General features: G+C 39.7%; 1 protein-coding gene across 2 annotated transcripts in view; it reads right to left on the bottom strand.

Annotated features, from left to right (window-relative positions):
• ttbk1a (tau tubulin kinase 1a) overlaps positions 1-12,286 on the bottom strand; it is a 55,224-nt gene that overhangs the window by 21,759 nt on the left and 21,179 nt on the right. For both annotated transcript variants that reach the window (XM_041983220.1, XM_041983221.1), the window contains exons 7-13: positions 6,221-6,286; positions 5,971-6,063; positions 3,034-3,159; positions 2,794-2,948; positions 2,356-2,566; positions 1,819-1,991; positions 165-505 (exon numbers count right to left, since the gene is read on the bottom strand). In XM_041983220.1, the coding sequence (XP_041839154.1) occupies positions 165-505; positions 1,819-1,991; positions 2,356-2,566; positions 2,794-2,948; positions 3,034-3,159; positions 5,971-6,063; positions 6,221-6,286 (1,165 nt within the window). The remainder of the gene's footprint in view (positions 1-164; positions 506-1,818; positions 1,992-2,355; positions 2,567-2,793; positions 2,949-3,033; positions 3,160-5,970; positions 6,064-6,220; positions 6,287-12,286) is intronic.

Genomic DNA, 12,286 nt, shown 5'->3' with positions numbered 1-12,286 from the left:
GGTATTTTCATTAAAACATACTAAAAGTATTGTATTGAGACATTTCAGATAATTCAAAACTGATGTTAAATTGATGTGTCTTCAGCACTTTATTTGAATCATTTCACCTTTTTTCTCTAAAAACGGGATTTTCTTTTGATTGGGGTCTAAACAGAAGCTCCTACCTCCAGCTCTGAGCCTCCTCTTTTCCTCCTGCTCCTCCAGTGGGCGAAGCTCCTCGGGCTCCTCATCCGTAGTTCCCGACGTAGTTGGATGGAAGTCCCGCAGCTCTGTCTCTTTGTCGATGATCACCCACTCTTTGCTATCAAAATCCTCCTCCTCAGCCAGCGGGACAGAGCGGATAAAAGCATTGCTGTGCGCCTCTTGGTCAACAGAAGCCACCGATACCTCCTGGCGTCCGCTGACCTGACGATCTCCACGACAACCAGGATCAACAGACAGCATTTGAGCTGGCTGAGAGGAGTACACATGACGAGATGGAGATCCCAGGATGTCCATCCTAGACCTGGAGGATGCATACAAAAATGTATGATTATGACTCGTTTATAACTGGACAATATAATTTGTTTGAACTTTTTGGAATTTCCATAATGACGTCAATTGAGGCAAGTTTTGGTTAGTTTAGCTTCAATCTCAGTCAGAACCACCAATACAGGTCATACAATGACTCATCGGAGGGAACATTTATCTAAATTTTTCAAAAATAGGTTCAAATTAGGTTTGAAATTAGTCAAGTCACACGTCTTGTCTTGTCCAATAGATATGTCCATTTCAAATGTCACTGCCTTCATACTTTCATGCATCCTTTATGTTGTCATGGTTGTTAGCCAATACATCCTATAGAGGGCAGCACAGAGTTCACTTCTGAGTTCAGTTTCATACAATCACAAACATGCCTCAGTGGAGGACACCATGATAATGTTCATTCTCAGAAAGAGGCATGAAAGGAGACCCAGGTGGTCATCGCGACGCATTCTTCTTCTTCTTTTCCTTCCGCAGGTCGCGTATCAGCTATACTGCTCAACACTGCCCCCACGGTTACTGGTGATTCTACTCTGTTTGCTTCATTAGGGTATGATATGACTGTTGTGAATTGGCAATGTACAAATAAAGCTGAATTGAACTGAACTGAATTTAATATTTTGGGCTTCAGGTAATTACCAAAAACACCTGATGGAAGAATACATGGAGGATGCCCTGTTAGGGTGCATTCACACCAGGATAGTCTGCTAGACTCTGAATGATTGGGGACTTGGTTCAGTTGGAGGGTGCAATATTCTTCTGGACCGAGTTTGAGTTTATGCTGCACTACTCAAACAAATCGAACCTTTTACATAACGCGTTCCACTCCCCACCAGAGGCAGCGCTGCATCAAGAATTACTGAAGGAGAAGACGAGACACACAATGAAAAAGAAAACTGGTCATCTATAAGTTAATGCATGTTTCCTTAGTTGGTCCTCGAAGGCTGCAGTCCTGCAGGTTTTGGATGTTTCCTACTGCAGCACACTTGAATCAGATTAATGGGTCAATGTGCTTGGGGAGAACTTGACAACAAGCTATTAAGGACAGCCATTTAATTTGAATCAGAAATGTTGTTCAAGGAAACATCTAGAACCTGAAGGTTGGACACCCCGTCCCTAAGACAACCCCAGACATTTATTCAGGTCTGAATGGGCGTGCAGCAGACTTGAAATGGGAAAAAAATCAAACCTTGAGTTAATTTCTGTTTTTAAAGTGTGATTATCTCCCATCTAAAAACGGAAGAGACAGCAGTTTGTCTGTTAAACCCTCCCACTCTGTTCACTGGAGTTTGTCACCTCTGTCCGTAGCCGTCGGCCCGGCCCTCAGCAGCACTCAGGCGGTCAGATTCTGGACTGTTGACCCGACGGTATCGTAAAGACCGACCCTGACCTGTCGGAGAATCTGGGGCTCCACCTCGAACCGGTGACACTGGACACGGACCACGACTCGCTTCCTCTTCCTGAGCCCCCTGAGGATCAACAGGTTGGGAGAAGACCTTTCATTTTCATGGGGTAAAAGTGAGTTAAGACTGCAGATTAAATTAATTTAACAATATTTGATTATCATTTTGAGCCACAGACAGACTTCATAGCTTGTAATGATTAAATATTTCCACTTGAGTGGAAATATCTGCATAGTAAATCATAAAAGTAGTGCTTCAGTTTAATGACGGTTAAAATAAAAAAAATTTAAAAAGTTAAGATAAAAACTAGTTGATGATGTCAGCAATGGAACACTGAAAGATAATAAATGATAGTGAACCATTTCCCAACCACTCCTGTATGAAATATTCCCTAATTGGCTCATGTGGTTCTTTGACTGTCAGTTCGGACCTTGTTCAGACTGATCCTGAGTCTGTTGCGGTTGACGTCTGTGTTCTCCCAGGCCTCTCCCGGCTCTCCAACATGCTGGACGGCCGTCTCGCCGGGGGGTCGGCTGGGTGTGGGGGGAGGAGCGTTCTCCTGATCGCTGAGATGTTCATCCTGCAGAACATCATCTGTGTTTTCCCTCTGCTGGTCTCCAGGAACTGGCGTCACAATGGCACTGTACACATACCCATGATGTAAACAATCCTCTTACAAAAACAGCACAAAACAAAACTATAGCACATTAAAGACCCTTTTCCTTCATTTGTTCTGCTTGTTCTATAATCAACGACTCAAAACCCTCAAAAAAAGCTGCAATAAACCAGAATAAACATTGATTAAGCACCACATAGGAATCTCGTCTCTAGTTCTGGTTTAGGAGGCATGAAACGGTTCGGGTCTTACCCGACCATGGCTGCAGTGGGTCGGGTGTTGTGCTGAGGCTGAGGGGAGGCACCGGTTTGCAGCGTGACATCACTTCCTCCCTTTTCCCAATCGAATTGCTCATTCTCAGTGATGATTCGCTCCTTCATGCTGTTCTCAAACACTGACATCAGCATCTGGACAAAAAAAAGAAAAGATAGACTCGTGAATCCAGAATGCAGGGCTGGTATCCATCCTCCTACTGGATCTTGCAGTGCGTACCTGGTAGTCTGGTTTGGTATAGTAGTCCAGGGCCTGGACATGGTCCAGGAAGACATTAAACTCCGCAGGCATGTGTTTGAGCAGCAGCCGATGGTCATAACGCTCCTTAATTTGACCAACTTGTTCCTGAAAAAAATGTGCAAAAACCCATCGAAAATCAGTTTCAGCTGCAGAGGATTGAAGAGAATTCCCGTATGGATCATATCTTATGAGTATATATTTGTTCTCAAGCAACTCCTAATAAAAATATTTGGCTCTTTAACAGATATTAGCTCAGGTTTCTGTAATGATTGGTCAATGTCTCGGCTGTCTGAGCACAAAGGGAATAATAACTTTATCAGAAGGCATCTATCCTAAAAGAACAATAAAATAAAATAAATGAAATAAAATGTTCTGGCATTTAAGCTATGTCCACATGGCGCCGAAGACGGTTCAGGTGTGAAAACGGGGGCGAAAACTAGGAGAAAGGCTTCACTATTCCCACAAAACCACTGTAGTACATACTACAAGGCTGTTGGGGGCGCTATGATGATTAAAGAGTAACACTCCAAAGCTAGAACAAGACATAGCGCACGCACAGATAAACGCTCACTGCGTGTTGCAGGAGGTTCACACTGAAAGAAGAAAAGAGATGATAGCTGGGGATTTACTGTGAAGCAAGAGAAACATCTCTTGGCTGGCCTGGGAACGCCTCGGGATCCCCCCGGATGAGCTGGTGAATGTGGCCGGGGAGAGGGAAGTCTGGGCTTCCCTGCTCAGGCAGCTGCCCCCACAACCTGACTCCGGATAAGCAGCAGGAAATGGATGGATGGCAAAAGAGAAACATTCAAGAGTTCAAGCTTCTTCTTCGAGTAACGCTGGACTACAAATTGAGGAAGGCCTGGATTTGGAATTGCCACATGTTTGTCACATTGACGTCATATCCTCCAGCTGTGTGGTTACGCTGTCCTCACGGAACACAGATGGTGGAGGTTTCAAACCGATCCACCCTGGCACCTGGTTTCAGGAACGGTTGGAACAGTTTCATGGAGGCTAATCCCTGGTTTCATGGGGATGAAAAGGTGGATTGCTAAAATACAAAAAAGTTTTACTGCAATTCTGCTCCGTGGGGACGGCCCCTGAAGATAAACTTATTTAAAAATCTTTCCTATCTTTTCAATGAACCTCCTCCATTTGAGTAATGTGGCATCAGCAAATCAGAACTCAGGATAATAACTAGCCAAGTAATTGAGCAACATATGCATGGTTTCAGCCAGACAGTCCAAAGCTGATCATTCCCTGAAACACCCTGATTAATCCTCTAAAACCTTGGAAGAATAATTCTTTAGATGAAGGTAAAAATAGCTTAGAGATCCCTCCATACAGCTTCACTGACTCACATAAAATCTGTGATGAGGTCAAAATGCTGGCTTGTTTTGATGATTATTTTATCTCCTCTGTTCTCATTTTATGCATGTCTCAGTGTTAATCATGAGGTCGCCCTACACTGTTTTCTCAGATGATTCTGTGAAGACTCGCTCCCTTCGTTTTCATTTAATCACTGTTTTCAGAGACACATGGAGCTCTCAAACATTTAGACATTAGAAAATTTGTCAAAGCATTACTGAAACTATTAATAACATCTTATTCATCTTCAGTTGCTTTACATGTACATGTGTTATTGATCTTTTCTTTGATTAAAGGGGGGGGTGAATAAATTACTCAAATGACTGTAAGTCTACCTATGAGGCACTGGGCTCTCTCATTAGTAAACAACTGAATGATTTTCAGTCTTCTACTGCCATCTTACCTGACTTTGATTGGGAGTTAAATAAAAACACAGTGCAGTGCAGGAGTGCACAGCAATCTTAGTACATGGAGGTGCAGCATTATTTGTACCTTAAAAATGGATTTTGACCAGGGTCTGTCCTGGTTTACAAGTGAACTTTTGAATGCTGTTTTCTAACAAGGTGATTAACCACAAAAATCCCAAATAAGTGTCTAAACAACTAATCAAACAGTAAATAAATATTCCTCTTTATCATATGTTCACATCTTGTTATCCTCAAACTAAATCAAAACATCACAGCTCCTTAGAAATTGACATTTTATATTTGGCATACCCACCACTGTTGTTAGTTATAGCGTGATTCTACCTAAATGCCCTACACTCATGAAATAACATCAGTGTAACATTGTAAAATCCACCTTAACCACTTTTGCAGTGGAAGATATAAATTTGATCTAACTTAGAGGAACACAGGATGTTCAACAGTGATTTATTCTGGGAAAACCTGTGCTTATTTATTACCAAAATTAAATTGGAATCAGGTTATGTTAGAATCAAGTTTGGTTTCTAAGAAGATTTTATGCTTCACAACCCTCACATGCACTGGATACAGTCTACAAGGCTCACTCACATGGGTGTTGCTTTGTCCTCCCATAAACCTTAACCACTGAAATATTTTCTTTTACAAAGACTTTTTAAGTCAATTCTCATCTTCGCTATAGGCTTCAATCTTTCAAAAATGAACAGGGAGATATGGTCTTTGCTTCCGTGCTTCCTGGCTCCCTCCATCTATCTCTTCATGCTGAATTGGGGCCAATGGCATTTAAATAAGCTGCTTAAAATTAAGCTGTAAAAGCAGGTAAACCTCAAGGAGCTGTTCTCACTAAATGAACTCCTTACTTGGAGGTAGGTACATCTGGTTCAGATTTACTTTAATGGGACATGAATGTAGGGATTAACATTTTACTTTGTGTGTGTGTTAAGGTCTGATGTTTATGATTCTTATATATTTGTTGTACATTATTTATTTGTGGGTTGTTTCATGACTAAATTTAGCCAGATGAATTCCTCTGCAGCTCTTTTTGTTATACAGTGAAAATAAACTGTGATGTAAGCGGAGGGAAGTTCAGATGTGTGGTTTTGTTCGTGTTCAGGTGAAACCTTCTGACCTTATCTTTGATCTTCCGCCATGGCAGCTGTCCGACAGCAAACTCCACCAACATGTAAAACAATGACCAAAGGTCATCATGGCGACCCATTTCCTGAGAGAGAGTGTGGAAGTCAGTTTTAAAGCACTGTTTATGTCATTATTTCATGTACGATGTAAACTGCATCTCCGTCATTCACTACATCCAGCTGCATGGTCACATTAAGCTTTTACCAAAACCCATCAGCCATTAGAGAGGAAATAACACTGACCTTGTTTTTGTGAGCGTTGACCGAAGCGTATCGGACCGTTCCTCTAAAACCTGCAACAGTCCTCGGCTGAACACATGATAAAGCAAAGTTAGTCAGCACTCACATCCACAAGTCTCAAGACCATAACTCGCCACTCCAGCTCATTCTTCTAGATTTTGTACTGCTGCTACAAAAGAAGTTTCATGTCTTGTGGCTGAGATTTTCTGAGATTTTTAAAAGATTACAGGGCGCTAATGCAGAGATGAATTGTAACTGCATCCAAACAGAAAAAGGTCCTGAAGAGGTTAGACACTCTAGCACATAAAGCGACAGGGACAACCAAAGTCATCATCATCGGGTCATGTGTGAATCAGACTATATTGTTTACTTTTTGCAGAGGTATGTGCAATTATTCTTTCTGGCAAACTGAAATCAAGTGCTAATATGTGTTCCTAAAGTCAGTCACAACAACACAGTAATTCTACAACCACAACGAGACAGAAGAACCAGAGTCCTCTTCAGAGTCCTGAATTCAGATAAATGGCTTGTCCTGGTTAGGATTTATGTCTCTAGTGTAAACAGATAAAAATATAACCAGAAAATAACCAAATAATGAAAAAACTTAAGCAGAAGGTCACGCTGGACCTACACAGCCTCCATCCATGCTGGAGAGCAATGGGCCGTAAACAAACCCAACTGGGTGGATTCATGTTTGTGTAACAAATACTGTTTATTTTTATGTAATAAAATAATAATAATAACAATAATAATAATAATAATAATAATAACACTGAAACTAACATACATTTAAAAAGGTACATTTTTATATTGTAAATAAATTATTAAAGATGATTAATTTATATGTGAGCATTTAAATTCTGTCTTTCTTCATGTTGATTTAGGGACTGATAAAAACAAAATATATTGAAATAAATATAAAATCTGCTGTTAGTGGAGGTAAACTAAGAGATTTGGGGCTGTCTGAGACATATGGTTAAAAAATCTATGGTCTTAAATATCAGAAATTTAGAAATTTGAATTATCATAGTTTCTAATGCAATTATAAAACAAACTCGTACAGGTAAAACAATGAAAGCTCCAGCCTGTAAGGGTTTAATAAATGTCATTCCTGAATAAAATGAACGGGGAAAGGTAGATGAAGTTTGTTGGACTGTAGTCAAAAAGAAAACCTTGAAACATTTGACTTAATAAATCTGTACATACTGTTTTACTAGCAATTTAAAGATTTGTTTCTTGGTTTAGCTATAAAAAAATAACATTTTGGATGTTCATCCTGGCCTGATAACAGACCTAATCCTGTATCATCTCATCAACAAACTATGTTTGTTCAAATCTGACAGTACTGAACATCCTTCCAATAATGTTTTATATTTAGACTATTTCATATTCAAGTATCTCTTTGGTGGTCAGCTGGTGTTGTTGCTGTGACCTCTGTGTTGCTATGGAAACCACTCACATCCCTGGGTATGCATGGAGGTGATGGAGAAACAGGAGGCATGCACGTCAAAATCATAAGGCCAAAGGAACTGTAAGAAAAACAAAAACAAAACTGAAACATAAAGAGACCAAATCATAACACAGTGAACCTATAAAAAGGAACTAAAAAAACACAGAAACAAAACAATACATGAACAACTGATTAAAAACCATGAACGGCTGCTGAACAAAACAGTCTGAAAAATAAGCAAAGTGGCTCTTTGTTAACTGACATCAATTTGTCATTTGTGTAAATTTGATTATTTAATTTAAATTTAATATTTTTATTGAAAATGCTTTAAACTGCCCAGAAACAAGAACGTAGTTACTGATTTCCAAACTTTGCTTCCTGTTCAACAAAATCCATAAAATATTATATTTATTAAATATCAGTCATTTAAATTGTTGTCAACTTTACTTTAACATGTAATTATTTGTTCATTGAATCATGATTTCATTAGATATTGTTTAGAAATTTGTTAAGAAATATAATAAAAAAAAAACTAGAAATATTTAGTCTGATTTCTGTGGCGTTAAAAACTTAAAACAATTACAGGTAGGACCAGAAACCATTATCAGGTGCACAAGTCCATTCTTCCTTCCTGTAGGAAGTTCAGGACAGAAGTGTTGTTTGTTTTTTTTTTGTCTAACCATCAGGGACAGAGGAGCTATTTATTCCAGCCAGATGATTTATTCATCGGTACATTCCTTCAGATCAGCGAGATGCGATCAGCAGAGGGAGCTGATCCAGGAACAGTCAGGTTATGTCTTAACTCCACCTGTGCTTCAGTCACTGACTTTATATTTCAGAGTGCCAACTCAGAGGAGGTATAAATCAGCCACTGTGGAACAAAACAAGCTGAGATTTTTTATTCATCTTCAGCGTTGTTGTGGTTGGATTTGTCTGTGCTTTGGGTCCACCACCGATCAGCTGTGTCTTTTGTGAAAATTGTTATATGAATGTCAGGCTTGAGTAGGTTACCCGTTTAGCATCTACATTATAGAGATGTTATATTATTTTCTTCACAAGAGCTTGATCTGAGTGCACGCTTCCTCGTCTTCATGCTCAGCTATCACATTGACCTCCCTCACAACTCTGTTACGCCTGCTTGCAGGCAGATAGGCTTCACTCCACCTCAAACCTGCACATTGATGCACTGTTATGCATGCACATGTGTGTCATTTGTGTTAATCCAAAACAGACTTACTAAACTCAGGCTTTTTGTTTCATTTTTTGTTTAGCTCATTGTCAATCTAACCCTCCCCCTGAGTCTGTTATTTTTGGCTAATCTATGAGCTGGTTCACCCCCTTAGTTCCAGTAAATTTTATTTCTTACATCTGCTTGCCTCCTGTGACTTCACCCTGCTTTTATGTCCTATTTCCACACCTCCGCTCTGACAAATGAATTGCCTAAAGGTGTAGCATATAACAAAATCAAAGGTCAATGGCAGAAAAATCTAACAATCATCATGTGTGGGTCCACATACATGACAGCTGCCATATTTGTGCCACAATTATAAATACGGTGTCTCTGACTGGACAAAAAACTGTGTATGAAGTGAGAACCCTCTGAGCTTTAAAACTGTAGAAGAATAAAATAGTTACCTGTAGGAAGCCAAGTGATGACTGTGTTTTAACATGACTTTAGATAAGAAATTCTGGTTTTCTGTTCAAACAGTTCACACAGGGAACAGAAATATGATGATAAAACAGTAAAAGACAAGTTGGGGAGATTTATTTTTAACACCAGAGGATCAGACTCAAACTGTTTTGTTTTTATTACATTTCTTTATAATTCTCCTGTTTTTAATGTTTTTTTTCACTCTGCTGTTTTTAATCCTTTTGTAAAGCACTTTGAGTTGCCGTGTACATGAAATGTGAAATATAGAAATAAACTTGTCTTGTCCTGTCCCTGTGTGTAGTCTCTAGCAAAGCAACTTGTTTATAAAGTGCATTTCATACATAAAAGCAGTTTAATGTGCTAGAACGTAAAGAGAGATACAAACAGTGAAACAATTAATATATTAAGACATTATTCAAGGGGTGTACAAAAATCATAATAAAATCATATAAAATAATAAAAATAAAATTATTAAAAGCAACAGTAGACTAGAAAAGATGTGCTGCAGATTTTTTGCATAAGTTTTAACCTGGATTTAAAAGTGTCTACATTTAATTTCCACTGCGAGTTTGTTCCACTTGTTTACAACATACCAGCTAAATGCTGCTTCTCCGTGTTTATTCTGGATTCTGGTCTGGACTAACTGGTCTGAGTCTTTGGATCTAAGAGCCCTGCTAGGTTTATATTCTCTAAACATATTACAGATGTATTCTGGGCCTAAACCATTCTGGGATTTGTAAACTAGCATAAACCACCTTGAAATAAACCAGACATGATGAACTGGATTCATACAGGATGGTAAAAGTGCTGTTAACACTGTTTAAAGCATAAGGATGATCCTTGTTGCTGCAACACGTGCAGCTGGTAGAAAAACGTCAGCAGATGTTCCTGCTGCAGCTCGGACGAGTGCCCGTTTGGTCAGAGCTGATGCCCCTCTGAGTGAGAGATGATGGAGAGATGAGGCAGAGCAAAGCAGGAAGGACAGGAAGAGGAGAGAGGGAGGGGTGAAACAAGAGGGAGACAACCCTCACAGATCATTGGGCTGAAGCTGACTCAGCTGTACAGGAAGTGGGGGGAGACTGGGAGATGAGGCATGATGGGTGGAGGGAAGGAAAGTGAGAGAGAATAGGAGTGTTAGGACTCCTGCCCAATGACGCATGTTAAAGCATCAAATATTCATCTCACTGCTGCAATAGAAGCAACGCTGCAGGAGGAGAGGGGGGATGAGGGAGGAAGGGGGCGGGGAGAAAGTGGATGAGAATGCGGAGAGGAGAAAATGAAATAAAGAGGAGGATGGGAGGAAGAGGAGGGTAAAGTAAATGCAAGCAACTCACGTACTGACTGGTCTAAAAATAGCTGAGAGTTCAGTCTGACAGAGACAGGAAATAAATGTGAGGGGAAACAGGAAAGAGATGGGTTTGGTTCGATCAGACTCCAGCAGACCTCATCAAAGCAAACATCTGGATCCAGACATATGAAAGCTCTTTACTCTTTTCTGATTTCTGAATTTCTGATATTAGGCATCCATGTGTTTGTTTTAAACTATCTGATCAATCCCTGAGACTCGTTATTGATTGAATTGATTAAAACAGGACGTAAGGCATCTAATCGACACACATCACAACGACGTGATAATGTGCTGCAGTGCAGCAAACACTCCTATTTGCCAGCTTGTGATTTTCTTCGCCCCTTATGCAGCTTAAAGGAAACTGAACCAGAAACTACAACAGAGGAAGAGCTGAGCTGTTTGATGAGTTAAAAAAAAAAAACATGTCGGAAAAATGAAGAAATTACAATACTCGGTGATCTGATGCCTGTCAGGATCTACGACTTTTTGGTTTAGTTTTTTGGTTTTGTTTTTGAGTCCTCTTTGTCGTTTCCTGTTTTATTTTGTAGAGTTTATCCTCTTGTATATTCTGTCCTATTGACTTCCTGCTTCCTGAGGTCATTGATTGTCACACCTGCTTCTTGTTTGTAATTAGTCCCTCAGTATTAAAGCTCCAGGGTCCTCGTTTATTAATCATTCTTATGCACAGATGTGTGTGAGAACATTTTGACGCAAAGTGTCAATTCAGCATCTTGTACTTGTAACAGCTCGACCTGCGTCCGCACAGAATCTAGAGGTAGAAGAGGGAAACTGTCATGGAGATCTCTGCATTCTTTGTTTAGAAAAAATAAACAGACATGTAGCTTAATTTTTTAAGCGTGTGGCAGGCAGGTGAGAACTGACGTTATCAAATCATACTTCAAACTCTGCGCTCTGCTGTGAGCGTCATCAGACAATCAGCTGATCTGATCAGTAAAATAATTTCCCATCAGATGTGGTTGTTGAAAGAGATCCTGATAGAGTCCTACCATGATTTGAGATGTGTGTTGCAAAGTCATATTAACTATTTGCTCAATGACATAAGACAGGAGACAGGTGGGACATTCCCTGACCATCACTGAGCTGCATCTATGCTGGATTAGTCTTCTCTCCAAACCAAAATACATTTATTTCTCTTCAACAATTTGACATTAGATCAAATGAAAGTGCTGTAATGATGCTGGGAATGTGGGTGTAAGTTAAGTCAAATCATGTCTCCTTCAGCTCTACTGAGCATTTACAACCAGAGAGGTTAACCGAAGAGCTTGGCAGGATAAAAATACAACATCCAGGTGGAAGTTCTGTTGGTTTCTGTCCTCCAGCTGCAGACATGTCTCGTCTGGGTGTTGCAACACTTTTTAAAATATTTTTCTTGAAGTTTTGTTCTTATTTTTTTAGCTTGATTTCAGAGAATTTAACAAATTTTCGCTTCTAAAAAATTGACCCTTGATACCAAATCATTTACTGCACTCATTCCTCTGCAGCGTGTGTTCATTCTTTGTTAGTTTAACTATTTTTTCATGCTGTATGTTGTTTCAGAAGATTGTTAAATTACATTTTTTCCTGCACTTAAACTTTTGGAGGCGAGCTTCAGATGTATTT

The sequence above is a fragment of the Melanotaenia boesemani genome, chromosome 4 (genome assembly GCF_017639745.1).
Source record: "Melanotaenia boesemani isolate fMelBoe1 chromosome 4, fMelBoe1.pri, whole genome shotgun sequence".
In the NCBI taxonomy this organism is placed as follows: domain Eukaryota; kingdom Metazoa; phylum Chordata; class Actinopteri; order Atheriniformes; family Melanotaeniidae; genus Melanotaenia; species Melanotaenia boesemani.
Note: the sequence above shows the minus strand (reverse complement) of the source record. Positions and strands in the feature narration are given on the sequence as shown.